This window comes from Elephas maximus, chromosome 10 (genome assembly GCF_024166365.1).
Source record: "Elephas maximus indicus isolate mEleMax1 chromosome 10, mEleMax1 primary haplotype, whole genome shotgun sequence".
NCBI lineage: Eukaryota > Metazoa > Chordata > Mammalia > Proboscidea > Elephantidae > Elephas > Elephas maximus.
The window spans coordinates 91,880,522-91,904,893 of NC_064828.1; the positions used below are offsets into that span (position 1 = coordinate 91,880,522).

Here is a 24,372-nt window from a genome sequence, read left to right on the forward strand (position 1 = left end):
AGCTTCAGTACATTATTTTGAAAAAATGAGAGTAATAACTGTTACTACATTTATGGATTGTTGGGAATTTTAATGAAATAATGTATGTAAAACCCTCAGTGTATGATCAGTAACAAGCACGTTAAAAACACTCAATAAATGTTTTTTTTTAAATTGTTGTTAAGCTTAACTTCATCATAAAATGGGGGCAATACCTATCTCATAACGTGAAATGGCATGTGTAAAATGAAAGACACGTAAGATATTTATATATTTATTTGCAATTTAGAAATTCTGGTAGTAATTTAACTTGGTTTAATTTTATTTGGTTTTTGTTTTCTAGTACAGCTGAAAACAGAAACCAAACCAAAATAGTTTTTGAAAACAAAAAGAAAAACCAAACCAGACATTATCCAACAGATGGCCTCAAGTTCAGTGCCTTTAATTGACATGGTGTTTGTATCCTTTATTCACTCCCTTTGCTTACTTACTTTCCTTTACAGGTGATCTCTACATGGCTGGTCTGGCCCAAGGCATGTACAGCAACCTTCCAAAGCTCGTGGCTTCCCGGGATGGCTTTCAGGGCTGTCTGGCATCAGTGGACTTGAACGGGCGTCTGCCAGACCTCATCAATGATGCCCTCCATCGGAGTGGACAGATAGAGCGTGGCTGTGAAGGTACAACCTTTTTTTTATGTAAGCTACAGCCTTGTTGCAAGCACCAAGCCTCTTTGCTGCCTCTGCCAGTGCCTCCTTCCTTAGTTTGACCAGTCCTTTCTCATTCTCATTTGCCATCGGTGTCCTCCTGTCACTGGTTGAGTATGTCAAGACATGTGCCACAGGCTCCAGGAATGTATGTTGGCAGATGTCTTCCCAGAGTCACATACTTGCCAATAAAGGACCTTTCCAGTCATTGACATCAGGCTCCTCCCACCGTGCTTCCGGAATGGCTGAAAGGACATCAGGGATTTATATTTATATTTCAATGCATGGGGAGTGGCAAATCAGAGACTTTTATATGAGCGTCACCATTAATAGCACGCTTCTCATTTCTGCTAACAGTGACTTCATTACTCAATGCAAATCTAACAGGAGGCAGGGAAGCATCGTCAGAATGCTGTGATGATGAAAGGGAACTAGAATTTATTAAGTTCGCACTAGATGTTGGGCACTGTTAGGCAGTTCCTTAGTGTGGTGCATTGGGATAGTTTGGGTTTTGGAGATAGAAAGACCTGGATTCAGGTTCAGGATGTCCATCTTATTAGCTATATGGAATTTATCAAATTATTTAATCTTTCTGAACTAATTTTCCTCACCTGTAAAATGGGGTGATAAAACTTACCCTGGAAGGTCATGTACATCAATCAGGCATACGTAAAATGCCAAGTAGGATTATTGTTTACGGATCTTATCTCATGTGAGACATCTGATAACATTACACAGCTACTCATGAAGCAAACAGTGCTTAGCCTTTCCTTTTCTGTAGGTGATTGACTTTCTCTTGAGGTTAACAGAATTTTACAGGTTTTTCTGAGCCCAAAGCAACCTAGCTTTAACCAGCAGAGGGTAGTGGTAAACACGTTCAGCCTTCCCTAACAAGTCTCTTTTGAATTCCCTTTAGCCTTGGGCTGGCTGGAAAATGACTCTTAATGAACTTGAGAGACAAAGAGGTTGGATCTTGACCAGTCACCAGGATCTATGTATTCTTTTGTCTGGTTGAGCCTCATGGTCCTTTGTTTGTGCAATCTGTTGTGCTTTCTCGTGTTCCTTGTTAATTTACTGCATCAAACCCGTCCATTCATTTCCTCCTAAGTGTTCAACTTCATTTATCTCTCCTGTCCTTAACCAACTCCCACCTAGGTTTGCTTACCACCTTGAAGCACATTTTAATAAAAGCTTCTCATCAGCTCTCCAGGCTGATTTCTGGTTGTGGAAGTCATTCCCCTTTGCCTAAGAGTCAATTTTCTGTGTTCTGCTAGAGATGAGACTGGTCGTCCCTATAACTCACTCCATTTTTCCTTTAGCCATAAATATTTCTTAAATTCTGTTGGCCAAATATAGGGTGTTTGTGTGTGTGTGTGTGTGTGTGTGTGTGTGTTTGTGTGTGGTAGTGGTGGTGATAGCACTCAAAGCAGCCACTTTCCTTTTTTATTTATTATTGTTATTGTTGCACTGGCCTGCTCTTAGTTCTTTCAGGCATTAAAGGGAAGCCCTGGGATAGATTCAGCATTTGGAATTAAATTGAGTATATTAGTCAAGAATATTGCAGAATGACAATAATTCCAGTTATTCTGGAATAATTAATAATATCGAGTTAAATCATCATATAAAAGCACATATCAAAGAAGTATAAGGCACTGTTCAAATTGGAAGTATTTTTTATCATGCGATCAGTTCTACTTACAAAATTAGCAGGAACTGTCCAATTAACTCTCCATCAGTTCTACTTAAAAAATTAGCAGGAACTGTCCACTTAACTCTCTAGCAATGTTACACAGTAGAAATATAGCCTGAGTCACGTATGTAATTTTAAATTTTCCAGTAGCCACATTAAAAAAGGTATATAAATGAGCAAGTAAAAATAATTTTAATTTTATTTAACATAATCCAATATATACAAATATTATCATTTCAGCATGTAATTAATGTGATAAAAATCATTAATAAGATATTTTACTTTTTTCATATTAAGCCTTCAAAACCAAGTTGTAGCTTAATACTTTAGAATATACCAATTCATACTACACATGTTTAAAGTTAACAAAAACAACATGTGACTATGACTACTATATTGGAAACACAGCTCTAGAGAAAGTAAAAAATGTGTTGTGAAAAAATAAAACTTTAATGTTGGATTGAAAGAAGGTCTAAGCTAAACTAGCTTTTATAAGACTAGATTAAAAAAAGTATAGGATAAAGGAGGAGGAGGAGGACCCTACTTAAGAGAGCTTTAAGAGAAGCAATGAGAACATTAACAAAAGGAAATTACCCGTCAAATTGGGGGAAATGTTCTTATCCTTACCTACAGCTCTATGTGCAGTTTGGTATGACTCATCACACACATTATGGTGGGTTCCAGCCTTCCTCTGAGTATGGATGATTGTTCCAAGCCGGATATTGTGACTTGATGGCTCTACTGTTCGAATCTATGGCAAGTCCCATGGGTCTAATAACACTGCACTCTATTGCCATGGAGATAATTGTGATGGGTACCCATCGAGCATTATGACTGCCCCATTGGGTGGGATGAAGTGAAGGATGAGTGCTGAGGGAAGAAGGCCCTTGTTTATTGTACACAAATGACTTGGGTAATTAGCCTAAGTGACCAGGAAAAATGGCCAGAAAGGGGTTAAGGCATAAATTACTGTCATTGGAAGTTTGCACCATTGTGAATAAGCCCTTGTAAGAGATCCCAGGAGCGTTTTAGGGTTCCACAGAGATCAATCTGTAGAAGATGGTGGGGAGGAAAAAGAAGGGCATAAGTCTTGGACAATTTGCAAAAAAAAGAAATGCCACTGGCATTCTTAATCTTTCATGCATAGGTAACCTAGCATGTCACCTCAAAAAGGCTTTTGGGTGTTAGACTTTATGAGACCATTGGAAGTGGAACACATTTCTTGGTATATCATTTTTATGTATAGAATAATACACAGGTAGGGGGCATGTTTTCATTACTAAGAACTGAGCCCTGGATCTCTTCAAGATGGTGAATGTGTTTATTCACATCAGCCAGGATATAGCACATATTCTTGTCAAAGTCATTGTTAATGATACTTCAAGGTCCCTAAGTAGTAAAAATCATTTTTCCTATTATATCTGACCCATGGCAGCAGATAAAATAAAATGCATTAGAATTAAAAAGAAAAATCTTTAAAACATATTAATCCACTTCTCTTTGGCTCTCAATTGTTTTTAGCAAAAAAGAAAAAAAAATCTTGAGCTAGGTTTTGGTTTTATGTCTCTAATATATGCTGAATGTGTAATTTATAAGTTAAATGCAATTTCTGGGCAATTCCTAACCAACAGCTAGCTATGAATTGTGGCCTCTTAATTCGGGCTGGGATTTTTTTTAAAAAACAACTGATTTGATACTTGGCTGGTAGGAACTCTTCCTATTTAGAGGTCAGCTTTAATGAAGAGATCAGGACATTAATTGGCTAGAAATGCTATCCCACAATTCCAGATGGTAAACATCTGAGAGAAACACATGTGGTTCATTTTGAGACTGGCATGAATAAATGAAAAAGACACTGATTTGGTGCCTTTTTGCCCACTGCCATTTTGGTTTGGCTATATTTTTACAAATTAAACAAAATGAGCTCTTTGGTGTTCCCATATCATCTTGATACAAATGCCTGATTTTAGTGCCACATTTCTTGCTGGCATTTGCAGTAGGGTAAAAGGAATGCTCCCAAGTGACACTGCCATTTTCAACACCTAAATGTTCAGAATTATTTTTGTGGGCGCTGTCTGATTCTTCACACGTGCCTTTCAGTCTGGCCATGCACTATCCTTATCTCTTGATGTTTATTCTGACTGATGGAAAATCACTTTTCTGGACCGTATGCCTTGGGGTTGGCTGTGTGAATGTGGGAAGGCTCTTGTTACCCATTGCTTGTGCTTTGTCAAGTCCGATATTTCCCTGACCCTGCTGTGCTGACTTGGCTTCGAGGAGGTCTGCTCTGCCCCTGGTCTGTGCGTCCCTGTCCATGTTGTCTCTGGTGAACCTGTAGAGCATATTGATTGTCTGTTTGGGTGATGTTGGTTATGCCGATTGCATTTTCGTTTCTGTAATGTTACCCTGGTTTACTCTGCCTCTTACTAACCTCTGGTTATTGTTTTCGCTTTTCCTGTTCTTTTGCTAACAAAGTTGCGTTGACCAAAGCTGACCTACAAGGTAGAGAAGGCTCTTGTTCCCATTACCATCTTGGACTGAAAGATGCCCTGTATAACCCTTGATATCTCTTCTTTAGCAGTCTTCAAGCTGTCATACCCCTTGGACAGCAGCAATTGTGGGGAGGGGGCTGAACCCTTTGTTCTTCAGAAAGGGCAGCGGAACGCCCAGAATAACGCATGGGAAATAATGATAAAGAGCAGACCTCATGGGACTGGGAACATGATTCTATTGGGGGTCACCAAAGATGTTTGACAGCGTCCTATAGTGTGAGTATCCATATACACATTAGTCCACATCTGGAAATGGCTAATGCATATCCAAGTAGTCGCCATTGAAGGATTGGCTCCTTTGTATTTGTTCACTACAGATAGAAGACAGCACTTGGGAGAAAAAAAAAAAGCCACTTTAGTTCCTAATTTATTATTTTCTGGGTCAGGAGGGTCATTTACCAGAGCAGGATGCTGAGTGCTTGGGCCTTATGAGAGAGAATGCCATTTTCTATTAGCTCATTTTAAAGAAATATATTTTAGGTATTTCGGAGATTTAACATCATTAAAATGTACTAGAGATTGATGTTTGCTATCATGGATTTTGAGTGAGGACTTTAAATCCCTGTTTTGTGATCTAAAGAAAAAGATACTCTCGGGGAAGAAGAGGATCTGTCAGTTTTGATCCCGAATACCCCGTAAAATGCCTGCATGTTAGATGTCAGTGAACACCTGCTGCAGAAACTGCTTCTCCTGTCATTCAAAGAGATACCTGCCAATGTGAGTAATGGCCCATGGCTGCTAATCTTTTGGGCCACTTTGACTCAGAATAGCAAGGGAGGAATAGGCATGCCTCCCTTCTGCTAGATACCCACTTTTTGGTTAGTTTTCTTTTTAGGTGCCATTTAGCTGAGAGTCAATTGTTAGAATTGGTTAAAGCAATGGTAGCTTTAGATAAGAAAGTTATTTTCACCAAAAGATCATTCACTTTGCTGCGGCTTACTTGTTATGAGTTACATATGCCTTATAGGTAACTAGAATAAGTGTCTGTCTCTCAGGTGGACATCAACTACTACAGCCTCTCAGTAGTCATTCCTTTATAACTCTTTTTCCTTCATTGCCTCTTAGCAGATTCACATATATTTTGATATTTAATAATAAAAAAAAGTTAATGCAAACAAAAAGAACATATACTGAATTAGTGCTTTAAAGTTCTAGGAAGCTGTAAAATGGACTTTCAATTTCAAAAAACGCGGGGCCCTTCCAGTAATACAGATAGGCCTGGGTTAGGAACATCCAACGGATGACTGGTAGTTGCCCTTTAATGTTATGTAAATTTGCCCTCACTTTGAAAGGATTCAGATCTCCTTCATAACCTGAAGACTGCCTGTAACGATGGCTTTTATTTTTTGGACGTTATATTCAATTGTCTGAAAAAGGTCCACTATTTTTTATATACTGTTCTTAAATGAGGGGAGGAGGATGCAGGACTCAATCTACATCCAAGACAATTCAAGGTTGGCAAAGCTCCTACGGCCAGGTTTATTAGACACAACAAGATGACTACATCTCCTCCTAGGCTTTATCCTTCATGGAAAGAACTGCAGATTTGGAATCCCCAGAGACTAACACAGTGCCTCTCACATACTCGGTACTCCATATGTGGCAAAATAATCTTATAGTTCCTGTTAACAGACGGGAGGGGAAAATGGCATGTAGGAATCATACAACGAACTGACTGGCCTCCATGCCTGTTAGAAATTGTTTTCCAATGTAAAGATACAGATTTGGGGGCAGAATGTTTGCAATATTTTTTTGTAGAAGCAGTCTAGTCATCAGTAGGGTTTTAAAATTATTACCCCATTGACACAGACTCTCTTCCATTCTTATAATGGCTTGACGCTCTCTTTCTTTGTGGCAGGAGTTGTTATTCTTTTTAATTAGTCCGGGTCACCTTACTCTCCTTGTGTTATAGCAAAAGAGCTTTAGGATGCAAATGCCGTTAGTTATTATTTTCCTGACACTGTGATTGGAACCATTGCTCACGAGCTGGCCTTTTCAGCAACAACCTGTGGGCACAGATAGTACTAATTACTCTTAAGTGTGAAGGGTAGTTAAAAACATATGACAAAGAAATGAGGCAGTCTGAAATGAGAAGGGCAGTGGTATTCAGAAGAAAATACAGCGATGAGGGAGAGGAAGTAGCATGATGAGTCTGGGTGTGGGACTAGTCAGCAGCTTGATTCCTCTTGTGTTGGGGTATTATGTTTGTTTGTTTTTAGCTTCTGCAATGACTGTGTTATTTAATTTAGAAGGAACCGAGTGTCAACTATTACTGTATATCAGGTCCTCAGCTAAGGACTAGGGGTGCAGATGAGATGCAGTCTCTGACTTCAAGGAGCTCATTAGGAGATTAGCCACCAATCACAATGCAGAATGAAAACTGCTCTGCTAGAGATACGCAGAAGGAGCCCTCATGGTGCAATGGTTCAGAGCTTAGCTGCTAACTGAAAGTTTGGTGGTTTGAACCCATTCACCCACTTAGTGGAAAAAAACCTGGTGATCTGCTTCTGTAAAGATTACAGCCTGGAAAACCCTTTGGAACAGTTCTGCTCTGTTACATGGAGTCACTATGAGTTGAAAATCAACTCCATGGTATTTTACAATAACAAGAACGTGCTGCACCAGGGTTGAGAATGGATTGGAAGGACAGGAGCTGAAAGCTGAGGGTAGAATCAGGAGGGAATTAGCCCTGGTGGTACAGTGCTTAAAGCCTTGGCTGCTAACTGAAAGGTTAGCAATTTGAACCCACCAGCCACTCAGTGGGAAAAAGATGTGGCAGCCTGCTTCTGTAAAGATTTACAGCCTTGGAAACCCTATGGGGGCAGTTCTACTCAGTCCTTACGGGGTCGCTATGAGTTAGAATCGACTTCATGGCAATAGGTAAGACAGAGGTAAGAGATGGAAGCCTGATGCCTGATACTTTATCAGGCCGAGGAGGTGAATAAGTTTCCATCCCAGATGAAACTTCTGAGGAAGGAGGAAGAAAATGAGCTCTTTCTCCTATTTGCTTTCCCCTACACTGTTGTTCTATTTCATACTGATACATTTACACATCATGTCAGAAGGTGTCAAGGAAGAACTTCACTGACTTGCCTGGTTTCAGTCCAGCTCTTTACATCTCTCCAGGTCAGGAGAGAGAGCAGGAGCTCACTGCAGCGCCTCCTTGAGGCACACGAGGGGTTTTGCACTGCTGAGGTGCAGTCTCTGCCTCAGGTTCCTTTGGATAAAATGACAATTTTTACATTCCTTTTCAGAAGTAATTTTTCAGTTTTTTTTTTAATTTGCAAGAGGAGCATTCCTGGAGAGGAGAAGCTTCTCCAAAAACTTGGCCTTAGAAGAAAGGAGCTCAGTAAATGTAGTGGCTGCAGAACTATAGAAGAAATAATTAGTTTGACCTGTTGGGAGTGAGACAGATGAGTCATAAACTATGAGGAATAAAGTAATAGCTCTTATTGGGTTGGGTGATTAATCAGGGTGTTTTCCTCACAGTTTTCATTATGACTCTTTTTTAGCAGGTTTTATTTCTGGAGCTGACTGGCTTCTTTTCTAGAAATACTAAGTTGTCCATCTGCCCAGATGTTGGGCAAATGGGGGGCACCCAGAATTTGTTGGATGTGGGCACTAAATACTGCCTATTCTACGAAAATCCATCAGTGTAGTGGGTTTGGAGGCCTTGAAAACCTGGGGATGCTTTCAAAGCATTGTAGATGAGAGTTGGCACCAGCCAAACACCTCTAGTAGGAAAGAGAATTTTAATTTTCCAACTTTAATTATTAAATGGATCCTCTAATTTATGAGGAACATAGTTCCCCACCTCATATTCTCCAAAGCTTCATTTTATCACTCTCCGTTGTGTTTTATGTAATAAAATGTAGCATTTACAGTACTTGCTCTGATAGAAATCAGTCCTTCAAAAATGGCTTGCATTACAGGAAATAACAGGACAGACAGGAATTAAATTGAACTCCATGCAATGGTTCCTGTCTCTCAGCAGTGCAGGAGAGAGAAAGATTTTTCACAAGGGAACTGTGTAAACATGGCTGACTTTGAGTCAGATTCAACTTGACGGCATCAGGTTTTGGTTTTGGACCTTAATGTGTCTTCTTTCTGAACTCCTAATTAACTACACCCTCAGCTTAAATAGTAGGGCAGAATCTGAGTTTCCTTTCCAGCAGAACTGATAATACCCTTTATTGAGCATCTTCATAGTGTAGGCACATACTAATGGCTTTGGCATATGATATCTCCATCTTGACCGTGACCTTGCCTTGTTGATTTATTATTCCCATTTTATGGATGATTGTATAAGCTTTGTACATGTTACCTCGTTTAATCCTTATGTCATGTAACACGTGTAACAGTTTTCTCCCCATTATACAGTTGGGGAAACTGAGGCTCAGAGGGTTTAGGTAGCCGGCCCTAGTTTACATTGTAGTAAGTGTTAAATCTGGATTTAAAAACCCATGGCCAGTTCACTGCTATGCCATATCATGTGGGTCTGAATATGCTTATTCCCAAAGTAGAAACCAAGGAATGACTATGTCCTCAAAGCTGACATTATGGCAGATAGTTTTCATATTGATGCTATTTCACTAAGTTCTGGATGATATTTGCACAATGTTTATTAAAGCAAAGTGTCCTTGAGTGGGCACAAGTGGTTGAGCACTAAACTACTAACTAAAAGGTTGACGGTTCAAGCTCACTCAGGGACACCCTGTAAGTAAGGCCTGGAAATCTGCTTCCAAAAGGTCACAGCCTTGAAAACGCAATGGAGTGAAGTTCTACTTTGCACAAATGTGGTCCATAGAATCAGCTAGATGGCAACTAGCAATAACAACAAATTTGAAATCACCCATCTTATTGTTAGCTGGCCTTTGCAATCCTCTCTCTCTCTCTTTCTTCTTCTTTTTAAATGGCCTTTACTGTCCCAACAGGCCAGTACATCTGTGCTGAGAAAATATGCAAAAGCATAAAATGAAGGCTTAGTTTACATTTTCTAAAGCAGCATTTTTTTCCTTTAAATTTTATTTTGTTATTATTGTTGAGAACATACACAGCAAAACATACACCAATTCAACAGTTTCTACAGGTACCATTTAGTGACATTGATTACATTCTTTGAGTTGTACAACCACTCTCACCCCCCTTTTCTGAGTCGGTCCTTCCTCATTAACATAAAGTCACTTCCCTCTAAAGTTCCCATCTAATCTTTCAAGTTGCTGTTCTTAACCCATACAGATAGTTCTTAAAAAAGCATAATGCTCAAGGCAGACCTTTTTTACTAATTAAGATAAACTGTTGTTCAGTTTGAAGAAGATTTTAGGTTCAAGGTTCAAAGAATATCTCAGGACAATAGTTTCAGGGGTTCAGTCACCCACCATGGCTCCAGAAAGTCTAGAGTCTGGGAGAATTTGAAATTCTGTTCTACATTTTCCCTCTTTTGATCAGGATTCGTCTGTGGAACCTTTGATCAAAATGTTCAGCAATGGTAGCCGGCCACCATCCAGTTCTTCTGGTCTCATGGCAAAGAAGGCAGTTGTTTATGGAGGCAATTAGCCACACATTCCATATCCTCCTATTCCTGACTCTCCTTCTTCCTCTTTTGTTACAGGTGAATAGAGACCAATTGTTGTGACTTGGGTGGCCTCTTGCAAACTTTTAAGACCCCAGGCACTACGTAACAAACTAGGAGATAGAACCGTAAGCCATTGCAGTCAAGTCGATCCTGACTCACGGCGACTTATAGAACAGAAGCACTAAATACATCATTAGGCCAATTAACTGGGATGCCCCGTGAAACCATGACCCGAAATCTCCAAACCAAGGAAACAATTCCCATGAGGTGTTTGGTTATACGTAAGCAGCCTCAGCAGCTACTGGTTTTTTTTGTTTGTTTGTTTGGTTTTTTGGTCATTGTAAATATATCACACAACTTTTGCCAATTCAGCTTTTTACAGGTATACAACTTATTGACTTTTGAGAGCCTTCCATGATTTTAAAAAGAAGGAATAATCTAATTGATCTTTATGACCCAGGCACCCTCTGAAAATAGAATGGGCTGTGCAAAAAAGGCTTTATAATGCCAGCTGTCCTTCCACCCTTAAAAATAACCCAACAGGGACAGAAGCTCACCTCTTCATGGTCCTAGAGGTGTCACATGTGTAAATTCCTTTATTCATAAGGTGTAGTTATACTTTGTAGTTATTTGATCATCAAAGACAATTGCGTGTTGGAGCTGGCTCATACCAGCTCACAAGAGTCAATTGTTAAATCCTCAGGAATTTGCAAGCTGGTTGGCATCATGTAACATGCTATAGCTTGGGATTCACTGCGGTACAAGTATTTTAAAAAAAAAAATAAAAAAAAATCAACAAATGCTACATCAGGCTTTCGTTTTTGTTTTCCTAGAGTGCTGGCTGTTAAACATTTACCAGCACAGTACTGATCAAAAGCCACTGTGGATAAAGGCCTCACGAGGACATCTCAGTTTCAACCAACTCCCAGGCTCATTTTGACTTATTTCCAATGGATGATGAGAGGGCTAATGTGATTGAAGAGAATAGGGTATTATTGAAACTGCCCAGATGTTGGATTTTGTTGTTAGTCTCCTTCACTCATTATTCCAGCCAAGTGACTTTTTTTTTGAACTTCCATTTGGAAAAGAAAAACCATATCACCTGATTATGTTTGCTAAGAGCAGTTTGAACGCATTGCAAGCATTAGGAAGGCGTGCCTTCCTAATCGTGCCTTCAAGACAAAAAACAAAAAGATCTGGAGAAGAAAACAGCCTTAGGTCTTTCTGTCAATGAAATTTTATAATAACTTTTAGGACCCTGTGTCTGGGCTTCGCTTCATCTCTGTAAAATGGAAACTAGATTATTTTCTTCTCAATTGGCTCTATATGAAGAAAGACGTGGCATGCTTAAGGGATCATTGATTTCTTATTTTAAAATTAAATATCAGTAAATTGGATTTCTGCCATTTAGATCTTATGTTGTCTATAAATGATTCTCTCCAGAAAAGCCAACAGGGCCCAACAGTACAAATACAGTAATACTCTGATAGTTATGGAAGTAGCTTTGCTGAAGTGACCAAGACACCTATGCAACTAGTAAAATAGGCTATTCTAATATAAAGAATATCTGCCCTGAAGCCTCAACTCTTTAATTCTTATGTTTTAGAAGTAGGGTATAGAGTGCTCAGGAAGCTGGTAAGAGTCTTTTCAAATGCCTGAATCCCATTTTTTAAAAAATTTCTTTGTAGGATTTATATAGACTTACTTATATGTAAGTCTACATCATAGACTTATATGTGATCTCTACAGGGAAATAGATACACACTAAAATCTCACTGCCATCAAGTCAATTCTGACTCATAGCTACCCTATAGGACAGAGTAGAACTGCCCCATAGAGTTTCCAAGGAGCGCCTGGTGGATTCAAACTGCTGACCTCTTGGTTAGGAGCCATAGCACTTAACCATTACACCACCAGGGTTTCCACACACACACATACGTGTACATATATGTATGCATTCCTTTCTTATATTATTTTCCTCTTTGCCACCTAATTACTGCTTTCCCACACTCCCACTGTGAAGCAATATAAAAATGTAGAAGGGGTTATGCACTAGTCAGGAGTAGAAAATAAAGTTGCAAGTAGAAGATGAATGATTCTCATCAAGGTTCCTCAGATGGCAACTGTGCCCTGTGTAGGGTGGGCAAACCCTTTAGTTGGCACGTAGTTCTGCTATGATGGTGCTTCACATTCAGATTGCATTGATGGAGTCAAAGCCCTTTGACAAACTCCTCATTCCTTGTCATTAAGGTTGATGAATATTGTTAAACCAGTACCAGCCATGCCCACCTCCAGGCTGCCAGCCTCAGCCCTTCAGGGTAAATGGACATTGGAAAGGCAGATCCAATGTGGCCGCTGGGCCTGTCACGTCCAGGCTTCCCTGTCCCCACCTATAATCTGGCCAGGACCAGCTGGCACTGGTTTAACAATATTAATCAACTTTACATTGGGATATTTGAGGCATAGGACTGGTTAAGTTCTACTTGGGCAATAACAGAAGGAATATAGACTCTGACATAAGCAAGCACCCCATGCTTCAGGCAGCACTTCTATGGCAAGGACCTGCAAACAACAAAAGGCATTCTGTCGACTTTTGGTTTTCTAGACCATGAAGAAGAATTGACTGAATTAGTTTGCAGGTACTGCAAAGGTGGGTTTTAGCAGTAACAGGCATGAAAAGACTCTATGGGACAGTTCTTAGAGAGAAAAGAAAAATCCCATTTCAAGAATGATAGGAAATTTGTGGCAGCCATCAGAGTTATCAGCTGGAAAAAAAAAAAAAAGACAGTGCTATGTTTTTCAGTGAACTAAAAACAGACCTGGGAGTTGGAAAGCAAAGTACTAACATCCTTGACAACTTGTTTAGTCTTTGTGTGCATCTTTCTGTTGTCTTGTCAGTTTCCTTGTATACAAGGAAGGGCGCTAGCTCTCCTTGAAAGAATGTATGACTATTTTAGTGAGGATTGGTTGTGAAGCAAATGCAAAAGACTGCACACCATCCCTATGCAGGGAATCCCAAAAGCCTTAGTGAAATTTCCAAGTATTATTTAAAGACAGACAACAACTTTCTGAATATGTACTTCCAACGATGCCTTCAGTAGGTTTTGTCACCTTAGAATGTCTTTGAATTTTAGGTTGACTTGGAAGAATATTTTAGAACAAAATTGTGATTTTTAAGTCTCTGGGAATGTATGTTTTTAAACATTTGCATTCGATACAGTTCTCTTTTCATATAATCGGATAAAAATAGCTTTTACTACTTATTTTTAATTGAATTTAAAATTAAAATGGCATTTGACAATTTTCCTTGAGGGGGGAATCCTTATATTAAAAAGTCATCTTTGATTGTAGGTTAGAAATAGCTTATTTAAGTTGCTCTTGTTAACCCTGTTAGCACCCCCCCGCCCCACACACACACTTCTCCGGCTTACTGACATCCACAAGAGGTTAGATGTGTGGGTTCTAGAGCTAGCAAGCCTTTATTTGAGAGCTCAAACCGTCACTTACTACCTGTATGCCTTGGAATAGTCACCTAACTTTTTTGTGCCTCAGTTTACTCTTCTGCTATCCTTGCCTTCTGAGTCAGTGAGTATTCAAATTCTTTTATTTTTGCAATTTTGATGTATTTCATGGAAAAATCATTCCAGTTTTTCCAACTCTGTAATACTTTTAGTTATAGTTGCTGTACTATAACTATATAGTATTATAATAAAAACTAAATTTAGTTACATTGTATACTTATAGAGATTGAGTTAATATCTTAAAAGCATTTAGTACAGTGTCTGGCATACAATAAGAGCTAGGTAAATCATATCCCTTGATGATTTGTTGTTGTCGTATCCTTCCACTGATTCAAACAAGATCATCTTATATCAAGGGATGTGCAGCTGAAAGCATCATTGAAGTTTTATTTTCTTTCTTTTTTTTTCTCTAGGGTATTTTGATTGTTTCTCTAGTTTCTATTTTTTTTTTGGAGGGGGGACACGTCTGTCTATGGGAGACACATTGACATAAATATATACTCTATTCAAGAAAGATGTACTTAAATGAGTTGGAGTAAGAATAGGAACTAATAAAATTACCACCTAGAAAGTTCTAGAGTACAGCTCAAACTCTCATTCATTCAACATACAGTTAAGCGTCTAGCAACTGGTGAGGAAAGAGTTCTTGTCTCAGTGTCTGGTGAGATTGAATGTGCCTGATAGTTAAATCAGAGGAGGAAAGATTGTCAAAAATATATCACTCATACCACCCTTCAAAAAGGCTTAATACCAGGTAAATGACTGATTATAAGAGCTGATATTGGTAAATTCTAGGAGCAAATGGTGGTTGGGAAAAACACTTGGCTTTAAGACACAAAAGGGCAACTTTCTCTCTCTCTCTCAATAATATTTTCTGAGCACCTACTATATACCAGGAGCCCTGGTGGTGCAGTGGCTAAGAGCTCAGTTGTTAACCAAAAGGTTGGTGGTTTAAATCCACCATCTGCTCCTTGGAAACCCTATAGGGCAGTTCTACCCTGTCCTATCGAGTTGCTATGAATCAAAATCGACTCGATGGCAAAGGGTTTGGTGTTTTTTTTTTTTTTTTTTTTTTTTACTAAATACTATATCAGGGATTAGATGAAGAAGTGAATAAGACAGACAAGACTTCTGCCTTCAAGGAGCTTACATTCTAGTAGAATGAAACAGACAATAAAGGCTTTAATAAACAATTTAATTACAGCCATGCAATTTGAGTTAAATAAACAGGAAGATATAATGGACAGGAAAAAAAATGTTGGTGTGGCTTCCATAAATAGAGTAATCTGGATCCAGCTCATTTTGAGCTGAAACTTGATGAAAAGGCTGAATGAAAACGTGATGAAAACCTGGAGGAAGGATATTTTGGTCCATGTGTCAACCAAAAGTAGAAAGAACCAGAAGCAGAAATGGGCTTGAAGCATAAGAGCAATGGTTCTCCAACACGAGCAGGCATCAGAAGTCTGCAGAAGGCTTGTAACAACTCAGATTCCTGAGTTCAGGCCCTAGTCAGTAGGTTGTGGGTAGGGTCTGAAAATTTGCATTTCTAATAATTCACAGGTAATGTACATATTGCTGATTTGGGAACCATACTTTGAGCACCATTGTGTTAGAGAAGAGCTGAGAGGAGAAAGGGTTGACTTAGACCCCTGTGAATTGGGGAGAGTAGTACGTGAGTCTGCAGAAGGAGGCAAGGACTCAATGATCTTGGCTTTGAGGTTCAATTTTAGTCTCAGATTGCTAAGAAGTTATTGGAGGGTTCTGTGGGTCCTCATTGAAACCATCCGTAGATGATTACAACATAATCAGTTTTTGAGGAGTATCTAATTCTGCATGGTACTCTTCCCTAAATGCATGTGAAACAAATTCAGTGGAATTTGGAAATAACCTGTAATTCCTTCTGTATTCCGATTCCTGACAACCTTGGACAATTTGGACAGGTTGCTCACTGTGCAGAGCACAGGCGTTCTCCCACGCTTGCTTTTTAGAAGTATGAAACATAGACAAGTCAGGATTGGCTGTGATTCAGACCATCTCAGCCTTCTCTGAAAGACTTTCTCTGCATTGGCCGAATAGGCTTGAAGCAACATGATCAAAACATGTTGCATGCTTTCTAATAACAAGCAGCATTCAACCTTTTGGGGAAAAATAAATAGTAAAAGTATTAAACAATTAGAGGGTTATATAGGCAGAAGACTGTAATGTGGAATAAAGTGCTAAATTGAATATTATCAAGTGTAAAAATTAATGATGCAGATAATAAATGCATGGCCACTAAGAAAAGAGAGAAGTGTTGTTGGAAGTTACTAGTGAAGGTGTCATAGAAGACGAAGAGTTTGAGCTGATCCTCGGAAAACATTTAAAATTTGGCTAGTTAGAAGGGATGGGAAAGGCATGGAAGAGCCTTTGTCTTCGGAGTCAACATGCAAAGAATAATTGTATTTTCCCAAAGTTTTTGCTGCTTTGCTGCCTTTTAAGGGAAAGCCATCTGTATGTTTTTAATTCTTGAGTACAATTGAATTACTTGCCCATTTTCTGGTGAGAAAGGAGCCCTGGTGGTACAGTGATTAAAGCGCTCAGCTGCTAACCAAAAGTTTGGCAGTTTGAACCCACCAGCCACTCCAAGGGAGAAAACTGTGACTGTCTCCTTGCATAAAGATTACATCCTTGGAAACCCTATGGGGTAGTTCTACTCTGTCCTATAGGTTTGCTATGAGTTGGAATAAACCCTACGGCAGTGGGTTTGGGTTTAGTGATCTGGTGAGAACTGTTTGGCCAGGAAGCCCTGTGGACTTCTCAGAAGCTTTAATGCTTTGAAAGAAGCTGTCCTGATTTGCCATTGTTAATGAAACTTGTACTACACGCGCTCCAGTTTAAGACCCACTGAGAACGTGACCCCGTACCTCCTTTCATCTCTGCATGGGGGAGCCACATGGCAAACAGGAGCTGTAGAAACCCGGCAGTGGTGCTGTCCTGTCCCTGCAGCATTAGTAATTGTCTTGAACTTTCTTATGTCGTATCCTGACAGCTGTGTATTTAGGAGTGATGGTCTGTACAGTTTCCAGTCTTCATGAGTAAATACAAAATGTTGTGGCACCCAGAAGAACTTCTTGCAGTCATGCATCTTCTCTGAACATGCATCTTTAGGATGCTGCCTGCTTACATTTCAATATTCTGTACTTGTATTTGGCTTAGCTTAGAAATTGTGAAATAGGCACTTATTGCCATGATGTATTTTCTACTCTGTCAAATGCTTGTTTGCATTAGATCTCCCACTAATACATTTGTTGAGGCTTTCTGAGAAATTAATGCAATTATCCTGACTATCGAAATGTATCCTATTGGTGCAAATAATGCCCAAGCTGTAGATTCATTGTAAGCTCAACAGCTGTATCAGAAAACAGGAGTAAAAAACGCGGAGTAATTAAAGAGAGTCTCAGGCTGACCTAAAGACAGATTTTAATGGCCAACTCCAACATGGGATTAGCCAAACGTTTTCATTGCCCACTCCTATCAGTAAAACATTTGGAGAATGCCCTCCCTCAAATAGCTATATTCATCTATAAATTATATGTATGTACCTTGATGCTTATATATTATTTGTATATGAAGGATACAAAACATAAAAATAATAAAGTATGAAATATGAACACAATTTCTAATATCTTCTTTCTATACCTAAAATAATTTTCCTTTGCATCCTCTGGTGTACATGCACTCCATTTTAGAAATCTGTTCTAAAGTGTGCATAGCACCGATGTGGCGTAGTGCAATAGTTTTCAAACTTTAGAACTCATCAAAATCGCCTGGAGGCTTGTGAAAACATGGATTTCTGGGCTGCACTCCCAGAGTTTCTGATTCAGTAAGCCTGGGTTGGGGCCTAAGAATTTTAATCTCTAACAAATTCCCAGGTGCTCTTGGCCTGGAGACTATATTTTGAGAATTACTGCTGTAATGGTTTAGGGCATGGGTCTCAGAGTAGTCTACTTGAGTTTAACACCAAGATCCTTTAACTACCAATGTGAAACTTTGGGTAAATTATTTTCTTCCATGAGTTTAGTTTGCTTATTTGTAAAAACTTACCTCTTGGAAGGGCTTAATGAGATAAAGTAGACAAAGAGCTGAGCATCCATTGCCCATTACCTAAAAGAAATCAGTACAAGTTGGCTGCTATATCATCATCATCATCATCATCCATCTTTTTAATGTCACAAAGTAGACTTTGGGGACTTTTAGTTTCAGGATAAAAAATTCTGCCTTAATTCATAAGAATCATGGGGATGGGTTTTTCTGCCTTTCCGTTACAGATTTAGAAAGACCATGTTCCAAATGAGATCTCTATCCAGTTGAATGGTAGAGATGAGGCTCTTTTGCAAAGTCTACCTAGAAGAGAACATTGTGTTCAGCCCTCTCCCTTTTGTGTCTAACAGTTGGTACATCGTTTGTGGCTAAGTGTGTATTTCTGTTGTCTTTGGTATATATTGACTTCTTGTTGCATGATACAGAGTTGAAAGTTTTGGTGGTTGTGTCTTCTAATGTTTTGGGGCATGAGAATGATACATTTAGGTGATTGCTTTGGATTTGCTTAGTTTTTAACACTTCTTCTCCCTCCTTTTTTTTCTTCTCTCTTCCCCTTCTTGTACATTTCCAGGACCCAGTACCACCTGCCAGGAAGATTCATGTGCCAACCAGGGAGTCTGCATGCAGCAGTGGGAAGGCTTCACTTGCGACTGTTCCATGACGTCGTATTCTGGGAACCAGTGCAATGATCGTGAGTACAACCTTCTCATACTTGGGATTTTTTGAAGGAGCTTAGAAGTTTGGAGAAAACTTAAGTGACAATATGTCAGAGGATGCTGGTTCTTAAAGATTCATAAGAAATTTTCCAGAAACTTGAAAAATAAAGGACTAGTGCTTTTATGGGAAGAGCAGAGATGTTTCTTGCTCAACAATATTGGATATTCTCTCATTTTCCTTGCCTCCTATAGTTTTTCTTAAGATAAAAACACCTGTGACTGAGAGGGAAAAAGAACTCAGGCAAGATTTTTATTGTAAGGGATTCAGTTCTCTGTTAATTAAGTCATCTGGATAATGATTTGGGGACTCTTCCATTTTCATTGCCTAAAATTTAGAGGATATTTATGGAAAGTAGCTATTTTCACAAACAGATTGTTTAGAGAATTTTTTTAGTTCTTCCAAATGATGAAGACATTTAGAGTACATGTTTTGTTTTTCCTCCAATTTGATGAGTTTAAAGTATTTTCAGAGCTCTTTCAAATATAAGACAATGATTCCGTCTGGTTAAATATATTGGTATCTTTTTGGCTTATATATAAATGGTTATTCTGTTTATACACACATTTCTCTCTTGTGGGTATATTTATGTGTGTACATCTGTGTATCTTGATCACATTAAAAGACAGTCTTGTGACTCATACTTAAGGCACATCAGTTGATTTAGCTCTAAGAAGAGACTGGTTTTATGAACATGATTCTTGTCCTGACGGTAATGATACTTCAGTGCTGTGGGTGTCTGTAAAACTGGGTCTTCATTTCCTTCCTATGTTATTTTTGTAATGCATCCACTTTTAAAGAAGAGCAAACCCTTGAAATTTCTAAATACCTATTACTGCAAAGAGATTTTCTAATGTAGCCTTGGTGGTAGAAGTTTGTTTTACAATCCAAAATGATCATCAGTTGGCCTCATAGTTTTATAGAAAATGAATGAATTTATCTGATTAAATAGTAAAGGCAAGTTATCATTTGCTCACATGGGAGCAGGCACCAATTACACTATCTCCACAACGTTTTTTGTGTATGTAGTTGTATCTTGTATTTCTCATTTCCGTTATTCCTCAGTAGCTTTTTGTTAGTCATTCAAAGTGCACTGAGGAAAAATAATTGAGGAATTTGGCAGTGCAGAGAAAAAATTCTTTGATACCTGTTTATCTAAATGTAAGCACCTGCCTCTGTATCTGTAATGAAAAGGACATGATGCCTGGCAAAATGTTTTGGCATCAGATTGCTCTTGCCAATTATCTTTGGCATTATTTAAGTAGTGTTTCCATATTCATGATTTGGGAATATCAATCTACTCTGAAGAAGGCGATTATATGGACACAACCAAAGTACCTGGGGAACTGAGCAACATGATCTTTCTTTCCCCCCCCAGTTTGTTTACATAGGGATTTTTTTCCCCTAAATATCAGTATATGCTTCTTTATTCTCACAATTGTATCTGATATCACATATACATACCACTCCATGTCAGGAAGATACTCTGCACCCAGAAAAGGCAGAAAGGTAAGTTACTCCAACTGTGGTGAATAAGCACAATCTTCAGAAGGTATGTATGGGTTTTTCTGTCATTGACCAGTTCATCTCTGTCATGCAGGATCAGACATTATTTTATGGTAAAATTCAACTCAGGTACTTTCCAGCTTTCTAGGATTGTTTCTGATTTTTTCATGAGCAGATTTTGGCTCAGTCCAGAGTGAGGACTATAGCGTTATCTGACATGGACAATTGTTGATATATAATGAAGGACTGGAGCAAGAATTAGGAAAAGTGGTATTTCTTTTGTGGCAGCAGCTTCTCATCCTTCAGAAATGTTTCTAAGATATTCAGGATTAGGGTAATACATTTTGGATTTCATTCTGTAAATAGTGCAGTTGAATATTTTGCTTATAGGAGAACCTCTGGGCCCAAACGACTAAAATTATCTGTTTGGTTAGTCCCTTCGTGAAGAGTGGACTAGGGCTCCTATAAGTGGATGGCTGTATGGAAATGGGAGCAAGTACATTTTAATTACAGAATTTATAGAGATATATTGAATTTAGATATACAGGATGTGACTATAAGCTCAGAGATAAACTTTTAATGAAACGCAGCCAAATTTATAAAAATGATAGGTCCTTTAAAATTGCTACGATGATATCCCTGTATCCAATGATTGTAATTCAAAGTATTTGGGGCAAGTTCTCTTTTGAAATTAACATCGAAAGAGTTTTTTTTTTTTATCTAGAAAATTGCCTCACTACTTTACCTCATAGACCATTATTTTCTATATCAACCTTGATCCTTACAGTTGTAATTTGCTAATTTATTCCACAAACATCTTCAAAACAAAGCTACCCATCTGATGTTTATATGCCTACTTATGTAGAAAACTCTTGGTAGCCTAGCCTCTATCAGGAGCTGAGAGTTAACCCCCATGTCACCAGTAGAGTTGAAAAAGACTCATGGTTGTTATCGGCAAAGGCTGTGTAGGAACATGGTAAAGGAAGGAGAAAGGAGGAAGGGTAAAACAAGTTAATGGAAGAGAAAGAAGGACAAAGGGGGAGGGCTAGAAAGAGAAGCATGAATTGAGTTTTATATGGATGAGTCGAGATGCCATTAGTAATTGCTTGGTGACATGCATCACTTGCCTTTGACTTAAATAACAGAAATAGGGCAATGCATTGTAAGAGGAAGCTACAGCTACCAAGGAAACCTGGTTTTTACCCAATTCTTGGGAATAGAATGTTCTATAAAATGTTGCATATATCTGACTTATATTCTTTAAAATGCTGTCATAAAACTATGTGAATTGTCTAGAAATGCAATCTGATTGTAAAACATATTTTTGGGGGGGGAACATTGTTATATAGAATGTTGCATATATCTAACATATATTGTATTCCTTAAAACACTGTCATATTACCGTATGAATTTGTTAGAAATGGGATCTAATTACAAAAGGTATTTTTTGGAGGGGGACCCGTTTTGGATATTTCATTTACGCAGGTGTTTCTTGGGGCAAGAGATTGATCTTCAATGAAAATAAAAATATCTCAATTTGTAGCTATAAATCCTAAAATAGAGAGCTGTTGAATAGGGAGCTGACTAGGTTTTGATATTTTTCAAAATAAAGCGTTCGGTTCATAATGTGTAGAAAAGTTCTGCATTTTAAGTCTCTTCTCACTTCTTCTAGCATTGGTTCTGTCACCTGAGACATTTTTTTTTCCTTGCCTTTTTGCCATATTTGGTATTTGTGTGGAAGTTTAAGGTGCCGTCACATAGATGCTGCCTTCGTGAGTAGAATGCACATTTTAAAATTGCATCTCATTTAGTATGAGTAGGCCAAGGCTGGATGATTTTCACTTTATCCCATCATTCCTTGTGAGAGCACGGTGAGTTGACGGAGGCAGTGAGGTGAATTTCAAGTTCACTCTGTATAGATAGCTATGTGCAGCTGATATGGTGGTTGCAAAGGTGTGACACACACATCCCTGGCTGCAGTTCTGTTTCTACATTCTTTCTGGCTAGTTGCCATGTGTAAAAATGACTCCCTTGTAATGGGTAGAAAACAAGTATCACCTTATTAGAAACCCAAGTATAATTGATTTACTAGTTGCCTTGTTGTTGGGTGCCATCGAGTTGGTTCTGACTCATAACAATCTTCTGTAAAATGGAACGACAGACTTCCCAGTCCTGTGCCATCCTCACAACTGTTGCTATGTTTGAGCCCATTGTTGCAGCTACTGCTTCAATCCATCTCATTGAGGGTCTTCCTCTTTTTCACGGAACCTCTACCTTACCCAGCATGATATCCTTCTCCAGGGACTGGTTCCTCCTCACAACATGTCCAAAGTACATGAGACGAAGTCTCACCACCCTTGCTTCTAAGGAACACTCTGGCTGTATTTCTTCCAAGACAGATTTGTTCATTCATCTGGCAGTCCACAGTATATTCCGTATTTTTTGCCACACCACTAATTGCCTTACAAAGTTTTAAGACATGACCTTCTACTGTTTCATGTAATGGTAAAATCGTTGGTGGTAAATGGTAAAATCATTCTTTACTTTAGGTTTACTTTTAGCACCTTTTTGAAACCCCAGTGAACCTACCCTCCCCAGATGCCATTTTGAGTTAATGTAGGATACAATAAGATCTATGGAAAGACAGACAAGCAACATTCTCCAAAGATGATCTTCAGCACCTCTGAAAAATTTTTCAGGTGAACATCACCTGAAAGCCAACTTACAGCACCTGTTACATTTTAAGAACAACAAATAACAACAAATGGAACTTTAAAGGGTTCTTATAAGAATATTCTTATCGGATATTGGGATCTTACTGGTATTTTAGATGAGAACTGAGAACCTGGACGATTCCAGCATACCATAGCCATTATGCTATCAGGGAAATTTAGAATCCATTCTTCAGGTTGTGTGGTAGCACCGCTCCCATTGGAAACCAGCTGTTGAATTCCTTTCTCCTCCACACCGCAGGATGCTGTGCAGAAGCACAATTCACATGCACACACCCACACATATAAACAAGGATTGTCGTTTTAGGGACTTTTTAAAAATAGCAATTTTAAACATCTCGTATCTTCATTTGACTGGAGCCCTAGTGGTGCAGTGGTTAAGAGCTTGGCTGCTAACCAAAACGTCAGCAGTTCGAATCCACCAGCTGCTCTTTGGAAACCCTACGGGGCAGTTCTACTTTGTCCTACAGGGCCTCTATGAGTCAGAATCGACTTGATGGCAATGGGCTTTGGTTTGGGTATCTGTATTTGCCACCATTGTTATATTTTTCAATGTACTGCTTTGAGATGCGTACAATTCTGGGGTCATGTTACTAGTGCTGTGTGCCGAAGAAGCAAATGTGGGGCAGCCTAGGACACGTAAGTATTTAATACACCTCAAGTTCTCAGGTTTAGGAATTGTTATAGCTTTGTGGGGTGAAAAGGGGGGAATAAATGTGGATCCTTAGCCCATCGTCACAGCATGATACCAAGTGGTACATTGCTAGTCATACATTGTGGGCTACTTGTTGGAGAAATTGCTAGGTTCACACTGGCATGTGATAATAGATGTTCTTTGCTTTCACCAAATCAATATGAAGCAACTGTGGATTGTGCAGACAGTGGAGTGTGAAGCACCTTTTCATACAGTTTTCTGCTGGAGTGGCTGTTAAACTGCACTGTTGGCTATTGATTGGCCTTTTGCTTTTTATTTATTGTGTGGATTTATTTATTTTTTTAATGTAGGTTGGTGTATTGATTAAATCTGTTAAAAACACATTTCCTATTCAGGCTTCAGAAAAGAAATAAGCAATGTATGCATTACTTAGTGTACAAACAAGGGGACACGCTTGTATATACCAATTCTGTCTCTTGGCTGAGTATAGGTACACAGGCATTACATTATGAGCCTAGGTTATTACTTGTATAGCGATCATTTCCGAGGATATCAGACTACAATATCTTTTCAGTTATGTGTTTATACCCCAGTTCTCTTTTCCCCACCTCTGCTTGTCCAGCAAATAGGCCAAATTTGAGACGTTTACTTGTAAGACAGTTGT

General features: G+C 38.8%; 1 protein-coding gene across 1 annotated transcript in view; it reads left to right on the forward strand.

Annotated features, from left to right (window-relative positions):
• NRXN3 (neurexin 3) overlaps positions 1-24,372 on the forward strand; it is a 1,867,393-nt gene that overhangs the window by 885,448 nt on the left and 957,573 nt on the right. Inside the window, 2 exon segments of the mRNA XM_049899475.1 lie at positions 483-656; positions 18,673-18,792. Coding sequence (XP_049755432.1) covers positions 483-656; positions 18,673-18,792 — 294 coding nt within the window.